This window comes from Sander lucioperca, chromosome 9 (genome assembly GCF_008315115.2).
Source record: "Sander lucioperca isolate FBNREF2018 chromosome 9, SLUC_FBN_1.2, whole genome shotgun sequence".
Lineage (NCBI taxonomy): Eukaryota > Metazoa > Chordata > Actinopteri > Perciformes > Percidae > Sander > Sander lucioperca.
Window position 1 is genome coordinate 15833629 of NC_050181.1, and position 26949 is coordinate 15860577.

Sequence of the window (26949 nt, forward strand, 5' to 3'; positions counted from 1 at the left end):
AAATGTCTTGTTAGCATTAGATGCTGCACTGGGTTGAACTGGTTGCTAAAAAAAATATACTGTACAATTTGGAAAGGAAGCATCAATGACATGTTTTTTAAAGGTTATTAAAAGGACAAATAGAGAACTTGCATATCTGTAGTGTGATAAATGGCGGCTTACAGAGAATATCCAAAATGTGTCAGAAAGAATGTTTACAAATTGCATTGTAGCAAGTATGAGCCCTTTGTAGGTGGCTGAAGAGTCCCTGCCAGCTGTAGGACTTAAGCCCTGCCACTGGCTCTGACCCCTGACCTCCATGTGAAGGCAGGTTAAGATGTTATTGTACAAGACTCCAATCTGTAGCACCTGGTTAATTCAAAGGGACCAGAGGTAACGTGGTAGTTGAAAACATAAAGTGTGCATTGACATAAAGTGTGTGGCAGATGCACACACACACACACACACACACAGAGATGTGAATTTATCATCCAAAAAAATGTCAGTAATAGATAGCCAGGTGTACTAGTCCAAACATGAGAGCCTGAGGAAAAAGAGACGGGTGCTCCCCCTGTTACCCTCATTTAACCAATTCTTACTATTATTCAACTCAGATTCCCTTCAAGGCTCTCTGCTCTGGCGCTCTCCGCCGTCGCTTCTTATGGCGTCTCCTGGTGCCGGCGTCGAAACAGGTGACCATCATGACGTTGGCCCTGCAGAGGTTGAGCCTGTTCTCCAGCCGGGCCGTCACCACTTCCAGGGCCTCCAGATGCTCCAGGGAGTCCACCTCGAAGGTCTGCCACAGGTCGACTGGAAAAAGCATTTTGTAAGGTTGCATACTAAGAAATGGATTGTTGTACTGTATGTATGTAGACAATATTTACATTGAGGAATCTGCACTATATACTTTGTGTACACAGTAATGTGCTATATAGGAAATTAAATAGTGCGAAGGATAATACTAATGATCGTAATGAGGATTCTGGATATTATCCCAGTAATGGCAGGATGCTGCCCCCTGTTAAAATGCTGTAATACTACAAGCTCATTATTTCCTTATTCACCTAAACCTGCAGTTGCTAACTTTTATTAAAAAAAAGTAACTTTCTGTCAGTGTCAATGTGTAGGAATTTCTCCCATCTAGCGTTGAGATCATATATCGCAATCAACTCTCTCGCGCCACGCAGTTCAAAGTACGTATTACAGCTACGCTAGCCTTCACGCTTCAAAAAGCCGGTCTCTTGCTCTTTTCAATATCCTTTTTCTTTTTTCGGGGCGAAGAAGAAGACTCCTGTTCCTTAAATTTGGATTTTGAATACGTGTGGTCCTCCATGTTTCCTTCATCAAACTTGCCCAAACAAGCTACGATACCCATTAGCAGCATTAGCAGCACCTATGAGTTTATCATGTGACGGTGAAAACACGAAAGGCGTAGCAGTATGTCCTGTATGTCCCTTACCAGCTAATGTATTTCAAGATGGCGCATGAATATGGAGCGTCTACCTCAGTTCATGCAAACGCAAATGTAAAATTTCAAGCCAAAAGGAATAATAATAATTCAATATCTTAGTGTTTTGGACCTTTGGTCGGCAAAATAAGCTATTTGAAGATACTACCATGGGCCCATACCATAATGAATTAATTCATTGATCAAATAAATAATTAATAATAATCATTAGTTGCAGATCTAATTGCTAGGTAGAGATTTTTTACATTCTCTTCCTGAGCTTAGCTTTTGTGACTTCACTTACTATTCATCTGTAGAATGTATAAATAATATGGTAAAGCAGCTCTATGTTGATTTTACTGTTGATTTTCAAAAGCATATCATTTTTATTTTGCACGCTTATATCTTCAAATGAAGAATCATGTGACTGACACTCTTGGTTCCACTTGGCGGGCTCCAGCATGAGGTTGTGTTTGGCCCGCTCTAGCTCTCTCCTCAGGTTGGTGTATTTGGCCCGGACCTCGGAGATCCTCTGCTGACGGTGCTCCAAAAACTTCAGCTTGGCACTGAAGCACGCAGGCCCCTGAAAACACACACACACACACACACACACACACACACACACACAAATTTCACTACTTTTATTCATTGTTCTAGAGCACAAATTATGAAAAGCTCGTATTTTATAAACTTTTGCTACTACTGTTCTTAATAATAATAGCATTTGGTGTATTAACAACACACCCTCTCTCTCTCTCTCTCTCTCTCTCTCTCTCTCTCTCTCTCTCTCTCTCTCTCTCTCTCTCTCTCTCTCTCTCTCTCACACACACACTCACACACATACACACACACACACACACAGGTTTGTGGCACTATCTTTGTGGGGACCCGTCATTGACATAATGCATTCCCTAGCCCCTTACCCTAACCTTAACCATCACAACTAAATGCCTAACCTTAACCCTTACCCTCACCCTAACAATAACCTAATTCTATCCCTCATCCTAAAACCAAGTCTTAACCCTCAAACAGCCCTTTAAACTTGTGGGGTCCAGCATTTTGGCCCCACAAAGCTGTCGGGACCCCACAAGTATACTGCACTCCCGGTTTTTGGACCCCACGAATATAGTTAAACAAGCCCACACACAAACACACACACACACACACACACACACACACACACACACACACACACACACACACACACTGTATTTTAGTGGTTGGATGAACAGCACCTCCCCACTCTCTCTCTCCACACACCCATAAACACTGTTAGTGCAGGGAGGACACCTCTGGGGAGTGAGACAAGACAGGTCTGTAGGCTTCTAAACAGAATTACTCTCTGATTATACTAACCTTATTACATGCCTATTAAATGTAAGAGGTGGTTCCAAAGTTCAATGCATGCACATTTGAATGGGAGACAAAAGAAACTCCCTAAATATGAGGCATGGAGTGATGCAGGACTATTGTATTTTAGTCATTACCCCAATGATGCCCCATGAGAAAAAAAAAACATTAAAAGAAAAATAAATATGTGCTATTTATTTAGAGTCTTCTATTATCTTTTACCAACAATATGTTGTGTTAGTTATACCTCCAGTGCCCTTCTTTGTTCTTGCTGCAGCATTGACCCAATTTCTCCCCATGTGGTCATTAAAATTGTATCAAAGTTGCTGTCCCTGAGACTGGTGGAGGCGGGGAATATAATCCCATGAGGCCAGAGGGCTCTCGTCATGGGGACATTACGTCAGCACATGAGCCACATTTTGTTTATAAAGCACATTTCAACTCCAAATGCAAGCTGGACTTTTTATTTAACCTTTACTTACCAATTCACTGAGCATGCTTTTTCTCAGTAACATGCTGCTGCTGCTGCTGCTACTCAAACATGAAACCTGGCAGCTGCCCATTACAACCACACGTCTTTATTTGTGGCCACTGCAGTAGTTTAAGGGTGCTGTGATAGTGGTTACTGCCGAAGTCAGTCACTTCCCCACCCAGATTTGTCCCCTGAGTGATGGAACCAAACAAACTCTTGATCTCTTACCTTTAGGTCACTACGGCCCCCACATTACCGAGATGAAGCCACTATAGGAGCTGTGATTATAGGATTTTTAAAAGCAAATGAATGTATCGCCTTGTCTACTTACAGGCTGTGGAACACACAGAACCTGCAACACTTCAAATAACCATGTAAGGTAATATTCTTTGGCGTTCACATTTTGGTCTCCCATTCAAACATGACACGAGCATTGTGGATAGGTTGGTTTTTACTCACTATGGCGGCAGCACTGTTACCAGGGTCGCAAGTATGTGACTGAATATATAGATAGTTAAAACTATGCAGCAAATGAAATGTTGATTGAACGATCTGACACAACAAAATAAAATGTGAAGCTTACTAACGTTTACACCTTCTTTTTTCTCCAAGCTACAGTTCATGCTCCAAACTGCAGGTGTCTAACTAAGTTCACAAGCTAGTTTGGTTAGCACGCAAGTTGCACCTGTAGTAGATCCCTATATGTTAGCTACAATAGCTAATCCAGGGGGCTAATTTCTGTCCTTTGTTTGTGTCAGACTCAGAGACAAGCGTTTTAAATGGTTTTTTTTATAAAGATTTAATAAGAGATTTGTTCACATCAGACCCAGCTTTCGGAAGACTTTCATTACAAAATGACGTGGGCTCTTTTTCAAACTTGATGCTGATATTTAGAGACCCTAGAAGAGGTTGGGTGCAGATAAGTTCTACCAATGATGCTATTCCCCCCTGTTTCCTAGAGGTTGATAAGGGTCATATTTTACATCATGCCCTTTAATAACCTCCTAAAAATCAAAATAACCCCAGCACCTGTTTGCCAGCACCTGCTCTTTTCTGCATCCTCTGCACATTGTCGATCTCATAGACCTTGATCTCGTAGGCCTCCGGGATTCCCCGATCCACCCAGCCAGACCGCAGACCACTAGCCGAGCGTCTCAGGGACAGCGGTGTATCATGGGAAAGACGGCGCTGGTGAGTACCTACAGCAGGGTGAGGCAGAGAGTGCAGTGAGATGCTGTCTCTCAACTTGTTTTCTTTCCCTTCACCCATTTCTGAAACTTTCTACTGCATATACACAGTGAAACTTTCAGGATATCTTTTTTTTAAGATACCTAAACAAACTATATTTAAGGTAGGCTTGGTTTAAGTTGACTTTTAATCTTCTTCTTTGATTTTTTTGGGATGATCAAGTGCCAGTACTGGAACAGAGAGAAGGCACTGTTTTCTGTCAATCATTTTAATTTAATTTAAAAACTTGGCCCAGGATTTGGAATATATGTACAGTACATAGCATCCACTTAAATTCAGCAGATAATGCTGTTTTGGTTCTGAGGACATTTTTTTTTTTACAAATACGTTGTACGGGTGCTGATGGGTCTACAAGTTGGCTAATAAGTAATAGGTAAGCTGGAAATAGAGTATTCCTGAGCTGCTACGTTAGTATTGTCAACATTCTACTCCAAAAGCATCACACCTCACAGTGAGAGTAGATGTGGATGATAAATGAAGGCTGGTGTCCCTAAGTGGCCTTCAATGCCCAGGCCATGTGCTCTAATGGGGAACAGGGAAAACTGTTTGCCTGAAGGCAAATGCAGCTTGCCAGAGCTACTATATTAATCATATAAGTCAAGACACAGGAGCCACAATCTCTGTAACTCTTTCTGGATTGACTCAGTTTGCCAGTACAGGAAAACATAGTTTATGCTTTGTGTCACTGGGATATTAAAGGAGAATTCCGGCCGATTTTTACCGGAATCTTGATCACTATATATCTCCGAGTACTGTCGATAGGAACAAAAAAACAAGCAAAATCGGTGCTAGCAAACTGGAGTTGCTGCAGCTACATCCAGAGCTCCCAGTTAGCTAAAATGCAAGTTGTCGGGGCATCTTATAAAGAGTGCCTTTGTGCCTCTTAACAGACACAAATGCAATTAAAATGTCTGTGAAACATGAACAGGGCCCTTACGTGACAACAAGATGCATTTTTAACTCAGACATTGTGAAGAAATCGTTTATATTCAAAGTTTGTACTGTCACCTGTCTCGATCCTGCCGCTAGCTAGCTCGGCCTGCTAGCCGGGCTAGCGGGCCCGACCTCTTGCTTCTTCAAGAATATGTTTTAACTCTAACGATATGGATACATCTTTTATCAGAATGTAGATGAGTTAATTACGTAAGGGGACACTTAAGGAGAAACTAAGTACAGACAGAATGTAATTACCCAATTAACAACAGAATATATTTAGGGACTTTAAGTTAATATGCTCATCGAGCAAAAGCTTTGTCTCCAGTTTTTATTTCTCCATTAGTAGTTGTCACTGTGTTAACCATGCTTTAACACAAGTCTATTAAATTTCTCAATGTACAGTTCCATTAGCAAGTATAGTAAGTATGCATACACACATCTTCGTAATTTACTGAACCCTCTTCATTTTCTGCCTTTAGTACTGTAAGTGCTGTTGCTGGGTTCATATATTAATGATGTAACCTTCCTACCTAATTAGGCTTTGAATGACTGCATCCTCCAGATGTGTGTCATCTCCAATTAATGTCACATTAATATGTTATGTTATGATGGTGGAACTATTATTCACAACAGTGGTATGGTAAATTGGAAATTGTATATTCTAGATTATGTATAGAGAAGAAATGACATGGCAGATATATGCAAAATGTTTTACTGAACTGGATTGAAATTTCCACAAGATTTACCATTAGACTTTTTCAAATGACTTATGACTCAATACTTTTATCTGACAATTTTAGGACTGCATATGGTTGGATTGGTGTGAATGTGCCAGCACAACATTGGGACACTGCAGGTTCCAAATGAGTAGGAAGCAACTTGCTTTGTCTCTTTTCTGGTGCAGGGAATGAATTCCCTCGAAAATCCATTTAAAAAAACTTCCCGGACACACTTGTTATCCCTGCATTTGGTTTAAGACACGTGTCTTGAGAAAAGGTCCTTGAGACCGAAACGTCGACCGAGTGTGTGGGAATTTTCTTTCTTTTTTAAATAAACACTGCAGGTTCAAAACATCAGATTATAAAAATCGTAACTAATTATTACCATGCAACAATAAGAAACAATTGACGAAAGTAAAAGTAAACATGGTATAGTACATTTAACTATCTACCAGCTGATAATCATACTGTACTGGAAATTAAGTGGTTGCTTCAGGAGAAGAAAAATATATGAATCGAAATCTAAATAGGTCATGGCCCAATGTGCATTCTAGCTTAAGACTTTTTTGAGACTACACTTGCAAAACTAAAATCTAACACCAACAGCACATGATGAGACTTGACGCTTGGATGAGGTTCTGATCTTTCCAGATGAGAAAGTCATCCGGTTCAGTTCATAAAAGGCCGGTTATTCCAGATGTTTTACCTGTGTTGCCTCTCCTCCGTGCTGATCGGCTGCTTCGAGCCACGCTGAGAAGAGAGCTGCTCCTGTCGCTGACAGAATCTCTGTTTGAGATGGTGCTGCCTGTGGCCTCGCTGTCCCTCACCATGCTGTCATATCCACTGCTCACCATACTGTTCCTGTTAGAGAAGTTCAGGGATGTCTTCCCCATAGCTGGTGGCAAATCTCCACTCAACACACTGGTGGTGTCACTCGCGTGCCCACTCAGGTGATCAGGCATGCGGGGAGCAGTCACCCGGCTGTATGGTGAGGGAAGTGTGGTCATTTGGTCCGGTCCGTCTGAAGAGGTGCTGGAGGTTCTTTCCTTAAGGAGGTCTGAGATCCGGCCATTGAAAAACCCCTGGATGGCAGATTTTGTGGATGAACATGTGGAGCTCTGGCTCGGAGTCCGACTGATGGAGTGATAAGACATGGGAGGGGATGAGGAGAGAAAGGAGGATGTCCGCTCAAAGCTAACAGTTTTACTGTCTGGAGAAAGACTGGCACTGCGGTTGATGGACTGCTGCAGGCCTTTGTGGTGGAGACTGAGGTTCTTGGTGCTGGGGACAGACAGTCGACGAACTTTGGGTCGGGCCATCTTAAGTTTCCCAACAGCAGAGAGCTTGGAATGGGTATGCCTAGCAGACTGAGTTACAGGGTTTTCAGAAAAATGATGACTCTGGTCAGACCGAGGATGCTTCCTGGGGCTCCTGCTAGCCCTCGGTAAGGTACAATCTCCCTCATTACTTCCTTTATATCCTCCCTGACAAGCCCCTTCAATACTTCCATTGGGGCTCCTCTTAGAGTTCATGGAGGTGTTACTACTGCCTCTATCCAGAGTTGGGAAGTCCCTTGGCGTTCTCCCAAGGGAATTAGTCCTGGTAGCCAGCTGCTCTAGTTTGGCACTGAAAAGCCTGCTACTATCCTCAATAGGTGACTTCGGCCTCCCACTCATATGATCATGTTTCACTCTTACACCTGAGGTCTCCAACAACGATTCAACACTCTTTCTATGAGTACTACTAGCATGCTGTTTGTACTCTGTTCCATATTTCCGAGGAGAGGAGACATAGAGGCTGTGGTTCGCTGGGGAGTGCTGTCTGCCCTGCCCCCTCTCTAGAGTTACTCTTGGGCTACACGGGGTGGATGATGTCAACCCCCTTGGGTCTCTGTGGTTGTCTGCCATGTGACCGCCATGGTAACTGTCCTGGTGGTTGGCATTTTGCCAGCCTCTAGGCAAACTACCTGTTTTAAAGGAAGCAGGGGCGGTGTCCTGGCAACCAGGCGAAACACCAATTCTCTTGGGGGCATTCCCAACACGTCTGGAGCCAATTTCTCTCCCCTCTGAGCCATTTGGTGTGTTAGTGGAATAAACGTGCTCCCTGTCTCTAGGGTGGTTCTTGTCTGAATTTCTCAGTCTCTTTCCACACATTTTGTTTTCTGCAGTTTCATCGCAGAAAGCTGAATCTTCCAAGACCATTGGGTTATGAGAACTTTGGCTAAAAGGTGAATCATATACTTTGTCAGGCTTTTTGGCATGCGTCTTAGAAGCAAAAGCCCCACTCCTCTTCTCAAGACCCATCCCATCTTCTGGACATTTGACATTATTCCGTCTGAGCTCAGACTGCGACTTGACTCCTGTTAAAGTGTCACAAAGACTTTCTTTTTCTTTCACCTCATCAAATTTACAATCCATATCTGTATTAATTAGCATTGGATTTATAAATGAAGGTAAGAACCTATTTTCCCTTCTGAATTGATGTGTGTCAGCGCTAGCCCATGTAGCTACAGATTGAGCCACAGAGCTTTTGTTTGTATTAGAGGAACCTGCGGCTATAGATTCTTCGCTGACATTGCTGATTATCTGGATTGGCTGAGAGGTGGCAGGGCCTTGCACATGTGCCTGTGATTGAGCAGTGTCTCTGATACAAATAATGTTTCCACCTGTCCTCCCTCTGTCCAATGTCCCACTGATGGTCACCTCTTCCACCATAGAGAAGACAAGTTCATCTTGACCCTTCAGGTCCAGTGGCTGTTGAACAGTTACTGTGATAGTGGCCTTCATTTCCTTAACGTCCTCTGCGGGGCATTTAGCTAAGACATCTCCAAGTATAACACTGGTAGCCAGGGAGTGTGAAGAGGAGCAGGAGGACGTAGGAGATATGGGGGAGCTCTTGCCAACTGGTGAGGTCCTTTTGCCTGGTTTGAACCAATCAGCAGCTTCAGGACTCTCCTGTTTACCTGTAGGCTGAAGTGCAGGGGAACTGGTAACGTTCATGCCCTGAGCATTCACATTAAAGTCCTGAGAAGAGAGCCTATCAACTGACTTACGAGTTCCATTTTTGGGCAGCTCAGAGCGACAGGTCATGTTAAGACTGAGAGTTTGATTCAGCAGTTCCTCGTTTGAACTGGTTGCGCTGCACTCCTCACAGTCATACAGACCTGAATCCTCTCTCTGAAAACTGTCTCCAGGGAAGGCACCATCTGTTTGCTTTTCTCCGACAGAGGTCTGTGGTGCCTCTGATGATTCGGTGTCTGTCTGTTTGCCTGTTTCTTTCTGGGGTTGTGATTTGGCTGTGATAATGTTAGCAGAAGGGCCTTTTAGGGAAGACTTGAGCATATCCATCGTTGCCTCACTTCCATCGATACAGCCCAAACGCTCCTGAAGCTCAGCAAATGTGTCACATTTAAGACAGTCCCTCCCTGGCTGCTTGATGTCTGCTTTCAGCACTTCAACATTCCCTTGAACAGTTTCCTCGTTCTTCTCTCCCTGCAGCTGAGGTATTAACAGAAGCTCTTGGAGCAGAGCGGTAAACTCTGGGTCATCCATGTCAGCCTTGTTAGGATGCAAAGAGGGTATGATGGGCACAAATTCAGGTTGTGCCATTATTGAGTTTACTTTGGGCTGGTACAAGCCATCCGAGTCTATTTGGATGACTGTGTCACAGGACTGGTCACTACTGGAGCGCTCATCCAGTTCACCACGCAAACGGAAACGAGGGATGTCGACATCTACCTCATCGGTGGAGTGGAACGCCCGCAGGGACAAAGACGGAGGCCCTCTCTTTTCTTTAGTCAAACTCCTCCCGCAAGGAGAACATGAAGTTGACTGCTGTTGGATAAAGACGAATTGTGGAGTTAGTTCTAGAACTGGACTATCCAAAACATAACTCAACAAATAAATCATTGGGGTGCATTGGAAGCAATCACTCTCACTTCCCTTCCTTTACAAAAAGGGCACCAACACTGTGACACCATTAAAAGGTGGTATATTGGTAGAAAGACGTTACGGGACATGTACGGTACCTTCGTTCTTTTCTGCGTCCTGCGGATCCGAGAAGCCATCTGGATGGTGGATAAGGTCTCTTGAAGGTGCGCCAGTGAATCATCAACCTGGGCCATCACTGTGGTATGGCAGTTTACATGACCCAAGGCCTCTCGAAGGAGCATAGTCAACTTACTACCCCTATGCAAAGAAAATGAAAATGTCCATACAAAAATAATGCATTAGTGGCCAGGTTGGTCAGTGGGTAGAGCAGGCACACATATAATGAGAGGAGACCTTTCTCACCTAGCTGTCCTATCAAAATAAAGGCGGAGAAGCCCAAAAAATAATCTTAATAAAAAAAGAATGCATTAGCCATTTTAAATCCTTTTTTTTCCTGATTTCATTTCCTGATTTTAATGTAGTTGTAGTCCCTCCATTTTAAGCCAGTATAAAATGGGTTTACAGGCAAAAATCTGACTTCTTTTGGAACCCAAGTTACAAGTAAGAAGTCAGCTCAATGTCAAAATAATAATGCAGTTCACTCTACACCAATGTATGTCAACAGGTTCACAAGTTACATTCTTACTTGCTGGGAAGGGTTTTATGTCCACTTAGTAGAGACAAGACAACAGGGCCCAGTTCAGAATATGGAGGTTTATTCGTGGTCATACCCCTTATACCACTACACACATCTATCATGGTTAACTTAGTGGGTCCACGTGAACCTAGGATGAAAGTCAGAGAGTAGAGGAGAGTGTAAATGCAAAAATCTTAGCCTGTTTTCAAATATGCAAATAAAGAAAACTTATAATGTATATATATATATATATATATATATATATATGTGTGTGTGTGTGTATATGTATTATAATAATGTATATAAACTGCATTATTTAGCATTAAAAATAGGGTTAACTGTGGACACAAAATTCACCAGGGACAAGCCACCCTGGTAATTCATAGATTAATTCATTCCCACCTTTGCCAATGGTGCTGCTCTCTGTACGAGGGGGCTGGATGTGGAGAGTGAAGAACATTATGGAGCTGTGGGACAGGTACGTAACGAAGTCACTGTGCCGACGCGCTGCAATGGCCGCGTCCAGGAGGGAAGCAGCCCGCTCAGCAGTGGGGGCCTTCACCCGGTTGTGGTTACGTAGCTGGAGGAAGTGGAGATAATATTCATAACATTTAATGTAGAATTTTCCCATAAACAGCTAAATTTACTATAACATAATGTTTTGAAATAACAGCTCAATTTAAACAGTAGGATTCATTTTCTTACTATTCAATGAAGAAATAGACAGAAATGCACACCCACAGTAGTGAGGTGCTGGCATGCAATTGTGAGGGTGGAGACAGCTGCACAATTATAATGCAAGCAATGTAATTTTTTATGCAATCTAATTGGCTTCACTCACTACCAATAGTATCTTCTCACATGCAGTGTAGACCATTATCCAAATTAAATAATCTAAATAAACATTAACATTAATCCTATCATATCTAGAAGGCAAAGTCTAAAATCTAACTTAGAGGGATACCAAACAAGAAATCTAAAACAGTGTCTGTAATATCACTGGCATCTCCTACTGAAACGCAATGAGCAATTCATTTGCTTTGTGGAAAATGAAAATATCTGGGCAGGTTTTCTAGTAATATGGGCTCATTTTCTGGTCCACAGCTGTTAAAACAACTGTAAAATAACACTTGTTTGTGTGTGAATTATTGAGCCTTTGATGCATTGCAAGTGAAGCAGAGCCAAGAAATTGTCACTTATACACTATGTCAGTGACAATATGTCACTGAATACACCAACAATTTGGGTCAATGGACCCTTTTGTGCTTGCGCTTAGACAGAGCAACAGACAGACTGAGAGAGACACAGAAGAAGCAGCAATTATAATAAACAAGCCCCCTTTTTCATAAAGAAAAATATTTTTCTTCTACCTGTATCCCATAGACAGGGTCCTCTTGGAGTCTAATATGGGCTTTTGGGCTGTCCTGGATACTGCCTAATGAGGGAACGACCTCCCCCAGCAGATCCCTCAGCGTGTCCTCCTCTCCGCAGCAGAGCTCTATAGCAGACACTGATACAGTCAGATCGGTCCAGGTCTTCTCTCTCCGCCGCTCGATGGCGCTGTACAGCCAGGAGATGGCACAGGGAACCAGACCGAGCTTCTGGATGCTATCACTGCTCCCCACCATGCTGGACCAGGAGCCTGAGGCAGACAACAGAGCACACATGTGTATGCGTGCTACATACAGACACACAAATATAGTACACGCTAGCCTTTAAACACATGGGCACCCCCATACACTTTGAGAACCATAGTTTTTAATATCTGTCGGTTGGTCCGTCCACCACTTTGGTCCAGACTGAAATATCTCAACAAATATTTGATGGATTGCCATTACATTCTGTACAGATATTCATGGTCCCCAAAGGCTGAATTGTAAAAACTTGAATCCCCTGGCTTTTTCATCTAGTGACATCATCAGGTCAAATTTCTATTTGTCTAATTCTTTTTTGGTTTATGACCAAATACCTGACATGCGCTAACTCAACAACGTTGTGCTAATTAGCTAATGTTAGCGCGCCAAAATGCTAAACTAAAATTGTGAACATGGTAAACACACCTGCCAAACATTAGCATATTATGTTAGCATTGTCATTGTGAGCATGTTAGCTGCTCATGCTGATTTTGCTCAAAATGCCACTGTGTGTCTGTTTCATTTATTCAGTGAGTCCAACTTTGGTGTGTAATATTAGCTAACAATTTATTTTAAGCTACACTGCATGTAGTGTGGCTCAACGGAACGGATGTACATAGCTAGGATAAAGCCTGACATCCGGCGCTTCTATCACATACCAGATGTCCAACCATCTCTGCCATCTATATTGCAAGGGCACCGTGGCTGTATCCAGGGCTTAGCGCTGCCCAGGACGGTTGTGCTTGGTTTGTAGAAATACAAACAAGCCAGAGCGTTTTTTTTTTCCATATCCAATTCATGCTAAGGGAAAGTGGACTCGTGGAAGTGCACTAGCTTACACTAATCACAAGATACAGAACAATACATAAACTCCTAAACATGCGCAAACAAAGATGGAGAAAATTTACAGAAACACACCCAAAATATACTTTCAGATTTTCTCTTGGACTGGTGAGATACTGTATCTTCAAGTGCACTTTTGCCCCACATTAGTTTTGAGTTATGGGCCTGTTTTACCATATCTTATCTTATCCAAACTCTAATTCAATGAGGATAAGAGAATTGGTTTACTCCAATTAAAGGCCAAGCTGCCTGCCGTTATTCAGAGAGAATAGTATTCTGTAGGGGAGATTGATATCCCCTGGCTGGGGGCCACATGTAGTTTGTATTGGCCAACTAATTCAATCAGATTTACGGAGAGTGGCGTCATGTGAAAAAGCATCTCCAAGGAGACCCTGTCCTTACCCTGTGTGTGTGTGTGTGTGTGTGTGTGTTTGTGTGTTTGTGTGTGTGTGTGTGTGTGTGTGTGTGCGCGCGTGTGCGTGTGCGTGCGTGCGTGCGTGTGTGTGTACGCCGCAAATCTATTAAACCCTCCACTGACGCTAAGTGCAGGGTTCCATCTCTCTAATAGCAACGTATTACAGTCCATTTTGTTTACAGTCCCCTCTGAGCTCAGCGCTTCAGCAAAATAAAATAAAATATTTGTGTCTTTTTGTGCAGTATGCTGAAATGTCTATCAGGCAAAATGGGAAGCATATGCGTTGCATAATTGATGACCAGGCTGTTATTTACAAAGTAACAGGTAGACAGGTTATGAGAAGGAGAGAGTTGAAATGGCAACACTTTTCTGTCACTACTGTGGAAAAGTTGAAGACAGAAAAAGACCAATGGAGCAGGAGACACGGGAAAAGAACAAGGAGGCTAGAAATGTGCATCAAGATTGATAAGAGGACAGAGAGAGAAAATGGAGACAGACAGTTTAAGTGATAAAGAAAGAGTGAATGATAGCAGGAGTGGGACAGCGAAGCAGGAGAAGGGGGGGTGGATGGCCCCTGAGCACAGATGAAAGCGTCCCACTCTCATCTTAAGATTTTAACCCGTGGCCTCTCAAAGCGACCGATTACTCACCCACATCAGCACATCCCAAACCCAGAACACATCCATCGCTGCCGCTGAGCACACAGCGGATGACATCAGCCAAGATGCCCGCACACACCTCAGCCTGGTCAGGAAGAACAAAGGACAGAGGAAAGGAGCATCTTATGATTCATCTCCGCACTGAAATAGTACATCCAATGAAACGAAATAACTAACATGCGTACTCATTCTGTAGATTCCCTTGGGCTCAGATAATGTAAGCAGAGCGTGGAGAAGGTTGAATATAATTGATGGACTGTGTAATTGTGGTGGCTATCCATCAGTTTTCAGGTCATCAGACAGAGAGAGCAAACCAACTGTGGTGTGTAGTGTACAGAGGGGAAAATATGCATGAATACTTGAGAAAACACAGAATGTGCCAGACTAATGTTACTCTATCAAAGTATCTGTGAATGTCACAAATGGAAGTATTTAAAACCATATTCGAATTATGTTCATCAGTAATCAGCATGAAGAAACCAACCTGGCTTGACTCTTGAGGATAGGCAGCGTCAAAGTTGAAGGTCTTCAGAAGACTTTTGCCCTCTCTGCCTAGTGTCATTGTAGCGTGTGGTTGGCTTTTGCTGACTGGTTCCATTATGGTCACTCTTTTCTTGGACGAGTCAAACCGGAGAACAGGTGGTTGGCCTTGGCCCACTGACAGCGTTGGGCTCACCCTCAGCACGACTTTGACCTGTACACCAAAAGAGATGGAAGCATGTTGAAAATTACAGTATGTGATTAACTGTTCAATACCAACACACATACTGTAGCTGCATGGCTCTAGGGGCCGTCAATGTCAGACTGTCTGTCCAGTCTGAAATATCTCGACAACTATTAAATAGATTGCCAAGAAATTTGGTACATGCTTTCATGGTCCCCAATTTATACATTTTAATATCTTAGCTGGACCCGTAGCTATTTTTCCAATACTTTGGTTTATGACCAAATACCTACAAAGCTAATGACATTCCATCAGCTTTAGCTTTACTTACTGAATTTAGAGCTAGTTAGTCAATGTTAGCATGCTAACATACTAAAATAACATGGTGAACATATGGTTATATCCGCTAAAGCATCAGCATGTAAGCATTATCAGTGGTGAGCATGTTAGCATGCTAACATTAGCATTTAGCTCAAAGCACCACTGTGCCTAAGTACAGCCTTGCAGAGCTGCTAGCATGGATGTGACTCTTGAAAATGTGTTTTCTTGTAATTTGTGTTTACCTGACCTAATGCTGTAAGCTATGGAGATCATAATAAAAGCACCATGTATTATGTGAAGAAAGATACGTTGAAAAGGTCTAGTCTAACACTATCCTGTTATCCTGCATACTACTAGCATACTAGTGCAGCCAGCTAATGCTAAGTCTGGAGCAGCTACAGGCTGAAAGATAAAATGCCTTTTACAAGGGTTGAGTGTACACTACTATTTTATTTACCCTTGTGTACAGAGAATGGCAAAACATTTAAACTGAGACACCTTGAGTAGAGAAAGTCATTATTTATTAAATGGAAGGAATAAGTCAGTGCTTTTACAGAGCTACATGTAGCTATGTAAGTGATTTCAGAAGAAGCCTGGGATCTACAGCTAAGAATGTGAGCGGCATATAACTTTAAGTTTTGAAAATAAAAAACAACAGCAAACGGAAACTTATGAAAAAAGAATGAGTTCAAAAATATCTTCATATCAAATTCAGCGAGTTTTTGGGGCAACGTCTGGCTCACCCAGTAGAGTATGCCCGCCACGTAGACTGAGTCCTTGGCAGCGGCCTGGGTTCGAATCCGACCTGCGGCCCTTTGCTGCCTGTCATCCCCTCTCTCTCCCACCTTTCCTGTCTATCCACGGTCGCTGTCCAATACAGTAAAAAGCCCAAAAAATAATCATTAAAAAAGTCCAGCGAGTTTTAGCCATCATTGAGTCTAACCCGAATCCAAAGAAAAAACATTTAGAGTGTTAAAAAAATGAAATATATTATGCCACAAAATCTTCTTATTGGTTGTGTAAAGCTGCCTGTTATGCTGTCAGTTACAGTTATTTTTATGAATTGCTTGTGTTTGCAAAAACAGGAGTTTTAACCTCAGAAATCTGACATCAATGGAAGTAATAGTCCGACTTCAGCTCTGAGCCCCATGCTGCTCAGCCATCGGAGAAGAAACCTCAGTCGAAAAAAGGGACGCCTTGGCAGAACAAAGTAGTAATTGTCACACAAAAAATTGAGCATTGGAATGGAGATCTAAAAATGGTGTACTTTGATGTTTCCAACTAATAAATCACTTCACTGAAATTTGTACCCTTAGATACATCTGGCAATCTTTTCTTTTGCTTCATAACCCTCAACTGATTTGTAAAAATACAAAAATGGGCAGCATGATGTTTTATGTTGAATTAAAAAAAAAAAAAACATTTTCCTTAGGCTGCAGCAGCCAGTTGATCCACTTAAAACCATGAAATGATACATGCACTTCCAACTGCATGGCTATGCATACCTCCTGCTATATTTCCACATGGCATGACATCAATTCCTTAATGCAGTTCTCTACAGGAAGCCTTTGGATTTAGAGGCTTTACGGTCTTAAATTAAGTTAGATCCTGAATCTGACAGCCATTTAACAAGGCTCATAGGCATTAGTCTGCAGAAAGACAAGGCAACATCTACCTCACAAAAGACAATAAGCTCTATTAAGGGTTATAAACCAATTATAAGGTTATTTTGAATCGGGGTTCAGGTCTGCAAGATTGCAAATAGCCCGGTGCGACATAAACCCAAGTCGATTGCAGTTTTCTTGAAATTGGCCAGGACTGCAATACACCACGATGACATCATCCAGCATTGACAATTTGAATATCTGAAAACCATATTCCATCTGCCACATGAGTTTTCCAGTAATTTTGAACGATAGCTTTTCTCTCCCCTAATCATAATTGTAATACCTTATGCAAGAAGTGGCTCCTTAACCCTATTGAACATGTGTCAAACTATATTTATGAGGGTTAAATTATTCAAGAGACCCATTTACAAGCGGAGAAAATCCTCCTCCGCTCTCACACACAATTATATTCCTGCACGCAGAGGCACACAGAGCTGAGTGCTTGGGCAGGTGTGGCTGGCCGTGGGGTCTATCTGAGCCCTTATCTGTAACTCTAGACTAAACCCAAGAGTCCATCTATCTGAGACAAGGGGAGGGCAGGCAGCAATATTGATCTCCCCAGTTTTTCCCAGAGGAGGTGAGTGGAGGGGAGGGGAAGAACAAGATGGAGACATTAGCACCACATTGCAGTGTATCCTAAAGAAGGCGTGATATAGGATCTCCTCCAAATTGACTGTGATCTCTTTACTCTGCAACAGGGCTGGTAAAAACACTTCCAAGGTGGTGGTTGTGGGCAATGATGGTAGTACATCCTTTTTAAAGATACACCACCAATCCAGCCCTATTCCATGTATTTACCAGGGGTTGATGTATAGACTTTATAAGTGAAGGCTGCAGTATTGGTCATAAACCCCGCCCCCTCCATGATAGCGAATGGGCCAAACTAAAATAAATGTTTCACCAAAGATGGTTTCAGTCATTTTAGGTACTTCTTATCACGCTAATGTTTGTCCAAGTGTTCATTTTTCTGATTAGTTAGTTTGTTTTTTATTAGTTATTTGATGCTATAAAAACAGGGTGAAACGTCATGATTGACAGCTGTGATTGACTCGCGATTGGTCGGGTGGGGGTGTATGGGCGGGACTTTGATACCACCACTTCACCACCCGATCACTACTGCGCAGACTCTGGCTCCCAAATTACAAGATGGCAGCGTCCGTATCAGGGAGATTTTGGCTTCACTTTTGTACAGTTGGAGGAAGTGGAGACGTGTCCTTATTAATATACTGTCTACGGTATTTACACATTGCAATTTAAGATTTCTATCTTGTATTGCAATGTGTAAATACCCAATACATGGAATAGGTGGGCCAGGGGACACAGGATGTTCATCAAGTCAATGCCATTGTCTTTTGGTACTACATGTACAGCTGTCCTAGAAGAAACTTCAACTAAGATGGCTGTTGGGGGACCTTTTGTATATTTTCTATTTAAATTAATATGGAATTTATGTGGATACTATAAAGCATACAGTAGATAATGCATGTCGTATGTCTCTTTACGACACGCATTATAGCCGAAAACAGGTTGTGTGTCTCTTCTATTATTGAGCATGTGGTGTGTTTTTTTTCATGCAACTGTCCTGCGCTGATGTATGTGATGGGCTGCAAAGAGCTGCACAGAGTCAAGAGTTCAAATGTGTTGAACTCTGAACCAAAGCTGCACTGATCTTCGTGAGTGCAGCTAATGGCTGAAGGCGACTGCTTGTGCTGTGATTAAAGATGGAGCATAAATGAATAAGGTGTGTTTCTGAACACAGCTAGTAAATCATAATTTATTATTGAGACCAAACTATAAAAAAAAATGTTGTTGGGTAAAATATTAGCCTTCAGTTTAAGCTGTCAGGTTTGGTATTGAAACGCTGTTCCAGTCATAGTCGTAGTGATGTAACTACAGTTAGCAATGCTAACATTGTATCCTAGATCTTTGAAAACGTCATTTCACCAGAACAGAACAGATCATGATTAGTTTTAACACCTAGCAAATAGCTAAAATATTGTAAAAAAAGGAATAGTTTGAAATTCGCTTTCTTGCTGAGAGTTGGAGGACAAGATCAATATGAACTTTCATGTGTGTACAGTATAAATCTAGAGACAGTGGGTGTTAGCTTAGCATGACGACTAAAGGCAGGGGGAACTAGCTAACCTCCATCTGTCCAAAGTTCAAATACAAATCCACCAACCAACACCTTTTTACTAATAAACACATTATATTTCATAATCCATACAAGTCAAAATGTTTTTTACATCCTGCTTCCCCCTGCAGTTTTTTTTATGCTAAGCTAATTGGCTACTGGCTGTAGCTTCATCCTTACCGTGCAGACATGAAAGTGATGTCAATCATCTCATTCAACTCTCAGCAAGAACATGAATAAGTGTATTTCCCAGTATGCCAAACTATTCCTTTAAGTATTTATTTGCTAATAAGTTATTATTATCAGTTAAGTATGGCAAATATTGACTTGTAAAATGTTGATCCTTAATTGGACTACTTTGACCACTTAGTATCCTTTTGTGTGTGCTTACAATTAATCATTCACCCAATTTTAATTAATAGTAGTTGGAAAGAAAATGCTGGAATTATTACTAAACTGCACCCCAACCAAATGCGGTTCACTAAAAAACAGAAAAGTCTGCCTCTACTGTATATTTACTGGAATGTAAAGCCCAATGGTCTACCTTGCCAACACCAGGTGAGTCTTTGGTCCTAGTGGCAGCTTGAAGCAGGCAGGAGGGGACGGGCAGCGGGTTTTTCTGGATCATCTCCCTGAAGCAGGTGGAGAAATGAGCGGGAGCTGGATCAGAAGCCTGGCCTTTTTTCCTCAACGTCAGATTGAGCTTCTCGGCTGCCCTACAGGGAAGAAGGGAGGTGGCATGTCATATCACTGAAACTTGTGGTGTAACCAGTACAGCCCTGCTGCAGATAAAACCTATTTTCATACACAACAGTTGCTGTTTGAATATAGATATATTTACCTGGCTAAAAGGGACATCGCAGCAGTGTTGGCGATGGTCACCACTCTGGATATGTGAGGGATCTTTGAACTCGTCTGCACGGTCCCGATGTCACCACATCCCAGCGCAGCATCATCTGGAACCTGCCAGGGGAGAAAGCTCATTATAAAAATCCAAATCTGTAATTGCACTCCAGCACCCACTCCAAAAGGGGCTATTATCACGGGAATTACTCTGGGGACAACTATGGGGTGCATCTGTCTAAGTAGGGCATCTAGGCTGAGAGCACAGTGGGTTAAACTTACACCATCAGTCATATAACGGCTCTAGCTAGCTGCATGTGGAGTGTGAGGAATAGTTTGTGATGGCTGTAGTGACTGCTGTCTGACTTTAAAACATGACTCAGAATGGAGGAGGTGCAGTGAACATACTGTCACTGTTTTTGACACACACACACACACACACACACACACACACACACACACCCTCAGACAAGCAGCTTTATGTAAAGCAAGACCAACACTTACACAGCTGTAGCTCGAAGGCATGTGATTCGCACTCATTCATACCGTGTGCCGTCTGTATGCAAAATGGCCTATTCAGCATGCGTTTGCTACTGCTCAACATGAACATGCCAAGCCTCGCCATGGGCAACATGTTTGTAACAGTGCACTCATGTACTGTACCTCTCTCAAGCTCCACGTCTCATCAATGTTTCAGCCTTCATTTAGGGCAAGATAACAAAGTCAGCTCAGTTATTTTCTTTCAATAATGTCCAACCATAAACAGCCAATTACTGCCACAGAAAAACTGCAGGAGTCGTTGGTTTGGGAGGTGACTGGGAGGCAAATAGAGACAGGGCTAAGTAAATATATGTAGCCAAAGGTAATATGGATACGTATAGATACTCTACCGCTCCTCCTCTTGTCTTCTTGTTGACTCATGGCTTCTGTCACAACCTTTTTTTATCTTCACTTTCTCTTTCTCTCTGCTCTGAATTCTGTCTGTATTTGCGCTCGAATACTCTTTTATTATCTCTTTCTTCCTCTCCCACCCTCCACTCCATCTCTTTAAATTGTCATTTCTCTCCAGTCCTTTCTGCTGCCTCCCATCTTAAACACTTCTTCCACTCTCTTCTTCTCTAATCCATTTTTACTCCGCCCTTCTGTTTGTCTCCTCTCTCTTTACTCTCCTTCATCCACTTTCACTCATAATGTTTTATCTCAGCTACATACACCTGTATTGATCTGCTCTCGTAGCGGACCCACCTGGCTAATTCCTCTAAAGCCCAGGACAGTTTCATTTGGGTAAGATGTTGCATTGTTATTATCAAATCTGATTAGCGAAGTCGATTAAAAATAACATTGCAATACAACATTGCTCTCGAGGCTTTTTCGGTCCATTTCACCATTCACAAAACCCCACCATCCAACTTCCTGTTCTCACAGCGCACATAATGATAACTTTGGCAGCTTTACCACTTGAAATTCCTCATAATTTTTGAAACAATGGGGGCTTGATTTTAGAAAGAATCAGACAAAAGCCAGCTTCTTATTTGTAGCTAGCGACAGTCGATTTTGCAGCTAGCAGATTTGATCAGCTAGCTAATTAAGCTGATACTAGCTCCATTAAGTTGGACAAAAATGCCTTTGGCTGTGAAATATTTCAAGAGTACTCATTAAAACAAGATATATTGTGAAAGGAGTCTTTAAATATGCACATGATGGCTATATACATGATATAATGCTGAAAGAATTAAGCTAAAGCTAAATATGCCAGGGACAAAGTCCATAGTTGAGGATCCATGTATAAGACAAACATTTATAAAAAAGCATTGGTCTTGTATTACAGTGTATAGCTACTTTTAGTTAGCTAAGTATGATAATGAAAAAAGTAAGATCAGACTGATTCATTTTTAAATATTTAGGCTGCTTACATTACGCTGCTTAGACAAGCGAGACAGATTTTAGGCTAATTCTTTATTGTCCGTTTTTTTCGAAAGGAGTAGGCCTATGTGTTTTTTAATATTACAAGAGTAGTAACTTTTAAGAAGAGGGCATTAACTAATGTGTTTGGCTAATGTAATGTCACCACAGATAATGGGTTTGGCTGGGGTTCATGGAGTGTAAACTGCAGTACAGGGCCGCTAACGTTAGCCTATAATCTGAGGTTATCCAGGACCAGACCCATATTGAGGCTACTAAATGCCTAAAATGTGATAATATCAGTTTGTATGGAATGTATTTATGTATTTCCAAATTACTATATTAAAACTTTTTTTTCTCATACCAGTATTTTGTATTTTATTTCAATACATTTGATTAGCAAGGATTGTCCGCATGGATCAAAAGCAAAAACCCACCAAAGTTGAACCACCAACACTATATACAACATCTAAAACACCCTCACTCACCTTGTACAGGTTTAACAACCTTTTTCCTTGGGGACTTGGGGGAGGGCGGGCTCAATGGTATGGCTTCCATCACGGTAATGCACATTTCACCAGCCGCCCTGTTAAATATGACCATCCCCCTATTGATCACAAGTGCTTTTTGACTGGCTGGCTTTTATGACAGGGGTAAATCATGACCCAATTCCATTCCATTAGCAAAAGTACTTTTAAACAACGTCCTCAGCCATGGGATCTAAATAGGCTCCGATTAGGCACTATGAATCATTGCTTTGCTGACACGTGCACCCGTAAAGACGTACCTTACCCACATAGCTCATTAAAAGGGGAACGCTCACTAGACTAGGGGATGTGTTATGTGTGCTATAGTGGTAAGAGAAGGCTTTTAAGGGTACCTTATGGTTAGGGTACATGGTGACACCATCAGGATACGTAGATTTAGAAGCGACCAGCTGCTGCTGCTCTTCTACCCAGCGGTCCATATTGGGGTTGGGGAGCTTGGGGCCCCTCCGTCTGAGGGTTTGAGGGGTCCTCTGTGGCGTCCTCGGGCTTCTTGGGCTGTGAGGACTGTGGGTGCGACTGCGTGGTTGATGCACAGCAGTGGCAGCTTCCCTCGGAGCTCTGTCTCCATGCTTTGTCTCACTTTGTCCCAGCAGTGTACCAGTGCTAAAGCTGGGTTCAAAGGGAGGCTTAGCTAATGACTGACCCCTGCTCAGAGCCAAGTGGACGGCCTCTTGTTTGAGCTGGTTCAGGTTCACGCCACAGGCACCACACTCGCCCGGCTCCCTCTCTCTCTCCCTGGAGTCGTTGGTGGACCGACTATGGACGCGAAGGTTGTCATGAAGAAACGCAGACAGGTCACCAGAGTCCTGCAAAATTATTTTAAAAAAGTAGAAGAAAAATGTTTACATTTAAAAAAAAATGGCAAACAAACTTAGCAGTTCTAGCAGTGCTTGAAGCTGTGTTTGGGCTCTATTGTCACAGAAGAGACAGACATAATGAGATCAGAGGTTCAGCACAAGTTGCTGGTGAAGACATAATAACTAAGCTAATTTGCTTTGTTTGATTTCTGGCTTGAGAACTATTTACATGAATGATCACTGAGCATACGGAAATTGAGTCATGGGAAGGCACTGCAAACAATCTTAGCACTTAGCAAAGTAACCACTGAGTCAGTAGTATTGATTAATACTACTCCTGTCATCTTTAAAAGTCAGTAAGCAAAAAATGAAAAAATCTAGCTGGATGACAATAATCACATTTAATTTAGAAAATTCTGACAAGAGGTCTGAAAAGGTTGAATCATACTATTTGAAAAAATAAAGTTGGGGTCCCAGCATATACTCAGGCTGTCAATCTAATAAAATAAACACCAAACCATAATCTTGCTTTTCATCCCGACAAAGACACTCTTGTGTCACATCCTGTCTGGTCTGCTCTTGACCACCAAACATCCAACACCCTCACTCCCTCCGTCATACCCATCCATCAGCACATTGCTAGTGATCCATATTCCGCCAGAGTACTGTAGAAATTCTCAATAATGTAAAACAAAGTCACTAAAAACTCAAAAAGAACTAAAACATCACAGATTAAATGTATGTTTTACTAATCCCCCCCCCCAACCCCCTGGACAATTTGCACTACCTCACCCCACCCATACTGTTCTATTTATTTATTTACAGATGTACATACTGTAATTACACCTATACATAGCCATATTCTACTGCTCTTCATACTATTCATCCTGCACATATAATGTTACCACACTGCACATAGCTGTATACTGCACATAGCTGTCTATATGGTTCATTCAGTATATCCATATTTATTCTGTTTTTCTTATTATATATTCTGTTAATACACTGCATATATCTATATCTAAATTATTCTTACTACTAGTATAATGTCACTGCTACTACATTGCACATATCTGTACATGTTGTTCATATGCTGTTTATATTACATAGCCATATTTATTCTGCTCTTATAACACTGCAATATATTTCTTGTCCTGTCTATGCACCACCTGTCTATACTTGTATATCACATTGCACTTTTCTGCTTTTTTTGCACTTCTGGTTGGACGCAAACTGCATTTCGTTGTCTTTGTACTTGTACTCTGCACAATGACAATAAAGTTGAATCTAATCTAATTTAATCTAATGTCTTCTATAAATCTCCATTTCCAGGGGCAATTCAGCCACATGCATGCCCTGTTATTCTCTTTATTCTAAATCAAATTGACAAATTAAACAAATTCTACCACCAGCATATTTCTGTTTCAGGTGTGGGTGTCTTGCATTTATCAAATAGAAAAGATGACAGATATATAAAGGACGAAAAGTACTCTAGTAGCCAGATGGGCGACTCAACTTTCCATTTTAGCCAGATTGCAAGCCTATCTAAAAAAAAAGATGACATCACAGAGCCATGATGCTTTTGAAAAATCATGCTTGGATCAATAAACCTGCAAGGAGCTATAGCTGGCTTATCAGATTTCTTCTGACCATGTATATGGCCACAAGATACCATCTCTCTCCTGCTCACACTGTGTACCGCGCTGGCCTGTGGTCTCTCTAAAAACATGACCCCACTGTAGCTGTGCCCCATCCCACTTAGGAGGACAAAAATAAATAGTCTTCCCTCAATGGAGAGGGATGACACAGGGATGTCGAGATAAAATATTCATGCCCATTTGGAACCACTCACGCAGCAATGGCACTGGTTTACTTTGTCGATTGGAGTGTTTGATGGATGTTAGTGGTGACAAATGTACAGATGGATGAAGAAATGTATGTGTGCATTCCTCTCAGAGTCAGCACTGTAAAGACTGATGTGCCCACATGAATATTAAAACCCTTTCTAATTGACTTAAACATACAGCACTTCAGAAAATGTGTCTAAGAAGCAGCTCTATTAACAAAGTCTGTGTGTGTGTGATGATGTCAGGGCTGCAAATGGTGATTATTTTCATTATTGCTCAAGTAATCGGATAATCCCAAAAAAAAAAGAAAGAAAAAAAGGTCCATTACAATTTCCCAGAGCCCAAGCTAACATATTCACATTGCTTGTTTTGTATATCCAATACTCCACACCCTAAAGATTTACAATTCCTCTGCATAGCAGACTAAAAAAAACAGCAAATTTAATTTATTTACATTTAAGAGCTGGAACCAGTCAATTTTGAAAAGATTTTTTTTTTTTTTTAAAGATGCTTAAGCTTAAAAATGCTCTATCAATTGATCACAATTTCTGATGATTAATTTTAACATCAATCAACAAATCGACTAATCTTTAAACTCTAGATTATATGTAGGCTATATTAATCACGTTTTTTAATGTTATTAGAACAGTTTTTCACGTTTGTTTTATGTTATTGGAATAGTTTTTTTACATGTATTGTTCAGTACACTTACTCTATCACAGTTCATATTTATTGAAAATATGGGGGGTAAAATATGCAGCCTTATGAATCCGTTGATTTTAAGTTATTAAATATAACATAATACCTAATTATTCCATTAGCTGCACAACGAATATCCAGTGGAATCATTCTATAGGCCTATACTTTATTATCTGTCAACTATTAGGCTACCCTGGCCTATACCACCACCTGCTGAAAGGTCCAGAGATGTGTGTACTTGCATTTTGTCTATGTCAACATTTGACCCTAGACTCCATTTTAACACTTTCACACAATTTCTATCACCCTAAAAGTGAGCAGACTGCTTGCGTTTATTCTCCCCCACATCCCTGACCATGCTCCATCATCAGAGCACCGTGGTTACTGACCTTGCAGGAGAAGTGATGGTGAACAGCCAGGCTCAGAGCTTGTTTCTTGAGAGCAACAAGGGTCGCTGAGCACTTCTCACAACACGCAACTTTCCGATCAGACCTCCCAAAGCCAGGATTGGCGGACATAGCGCCTCTGCATATAGTCCCACTACCAGAGGACATAGTACTCCTGATGCGGTCTCCGATGGTTCCAGAGAGAGACTTGTATGACGGGACAGCGTCCGCTCTCTGGCACATATTCCGATGTGGGTCGCCTCTGTATCCTCCGGCACCCTCAGGAGTAGGGCGCTCCTTGGGTTGGCACTCTTTCCCGGTAATACTTGCATAAAAGCCGACGGACTCACAGTGATGCTGTACTTCTGAGCTCTGAGTCTGAGAAATAAATTATTATAGAAAGAAAGGATGTATGTGGGCTTTGGCAGTAGGAAATTAGATGTCAATCGACGTGGACAACTGTAACCACACCCAAATGTGTTTGGTTTTTTTTTGTCTTGCAGTGCAACATCTTATGGACTATAAAACTAAAGATCATGCAATGTGTTTACAAATGGTAACACATTCTGTTCTTAATGAATAAATCTGACTCACCCAGTGTGTTCCTCTCACCGAGGCAGGGAATCTCTCTCCTCCTCCTCCTCCAGTCAGGAATGACATGACAACTTGTTAATATTTAAAAAGATATCCGAACAAAGGCAGAGTGCACCTTTAGTTAATTTTGCCAAAGCTCCGTGGATAAAAAGCAAAACTATTTCACTCATGGTAGGCTTAAATGCTAAAATATGACAAACTAAGAGGCTGGAGACACTGTCTCAGAGGTGGGGTGATGACAGTGGCACAGCGGAGAAGGAGTGAGCGCACTGAAGAACA

General features: G+C 41.8%; 1 protein-coding gene across 5 annotated transcripts; it reads right to left on the reverse strand.

The window, feature by feature from the left end:
* Positions 1-93: 93 nt before the first annotated feature.
* On the reverse strand, positions 94-26949 carry kif26bb (kinesin family member 26Bb). 5 transcript variants are annotated; one of them, XM_036005425.1, is made up of 15 exons: positions 26671-26949; positions 26080-26448; positions 22680-23153; positions 19896-20017; positions 19599-19770; positions 14753-14962; positions 14260-14353; positions 12088-12359; positions 11120-11297; positions 10727-10865; positions 10179-10338; positions 6858-9984; positions 4278-4447; positions 1859-2009; positions 94-789 (listed from the first exon to the last, which is right to left on the reverse strand). In XM_036005425.1, exons 1-15 carry the CDS (start codon positions 26734-26736, stop codon positions 590-592), a joined length of 5904 nt encoding a protein of 1967 aa, XP_035861318.1. In that variant the 5' UTR covers positions 26737-26949; the 3' UTR covers positions 94-589. The 5 variants fall into 5 exon arrangements, with proteins under 5 accessions (XP_035861318.1, XP_035861317.1, XP_031151313.1 ...); XM_036005424.1 differs by having other exon boundaries at positions 6858-9981; positions 26080-26454; XM_031295453.2 differs by having other exon boundaries at positions 4292-4447; positions 26080-26454.

Excerpts from the sequence above, each read along its gene's own strand:
- kif26bb (XM_031295452.2), bottom strand. The coding sequence starts at position 26,736 with ATGTCATTCCTGACTGGAGGAGGAGGAGGAGAGAGATTCCCTGCCTCG. Across the intron at positions 11,298-12,087 it reads ACCCTGTCTATGGGATACAG|CTACGTAACCACAACCGGGT; the intron begins GTAGAAGAAAAA and ends CACTTCCTCCAG. Across the intron at positions 10,866-11,119 it reads GAGCAGCACCATTGGCAAAG|GTTCACGTGGACCCACTAAG; the intron begins GTGGGAATGAAT and ends CTTTCATCCTAG.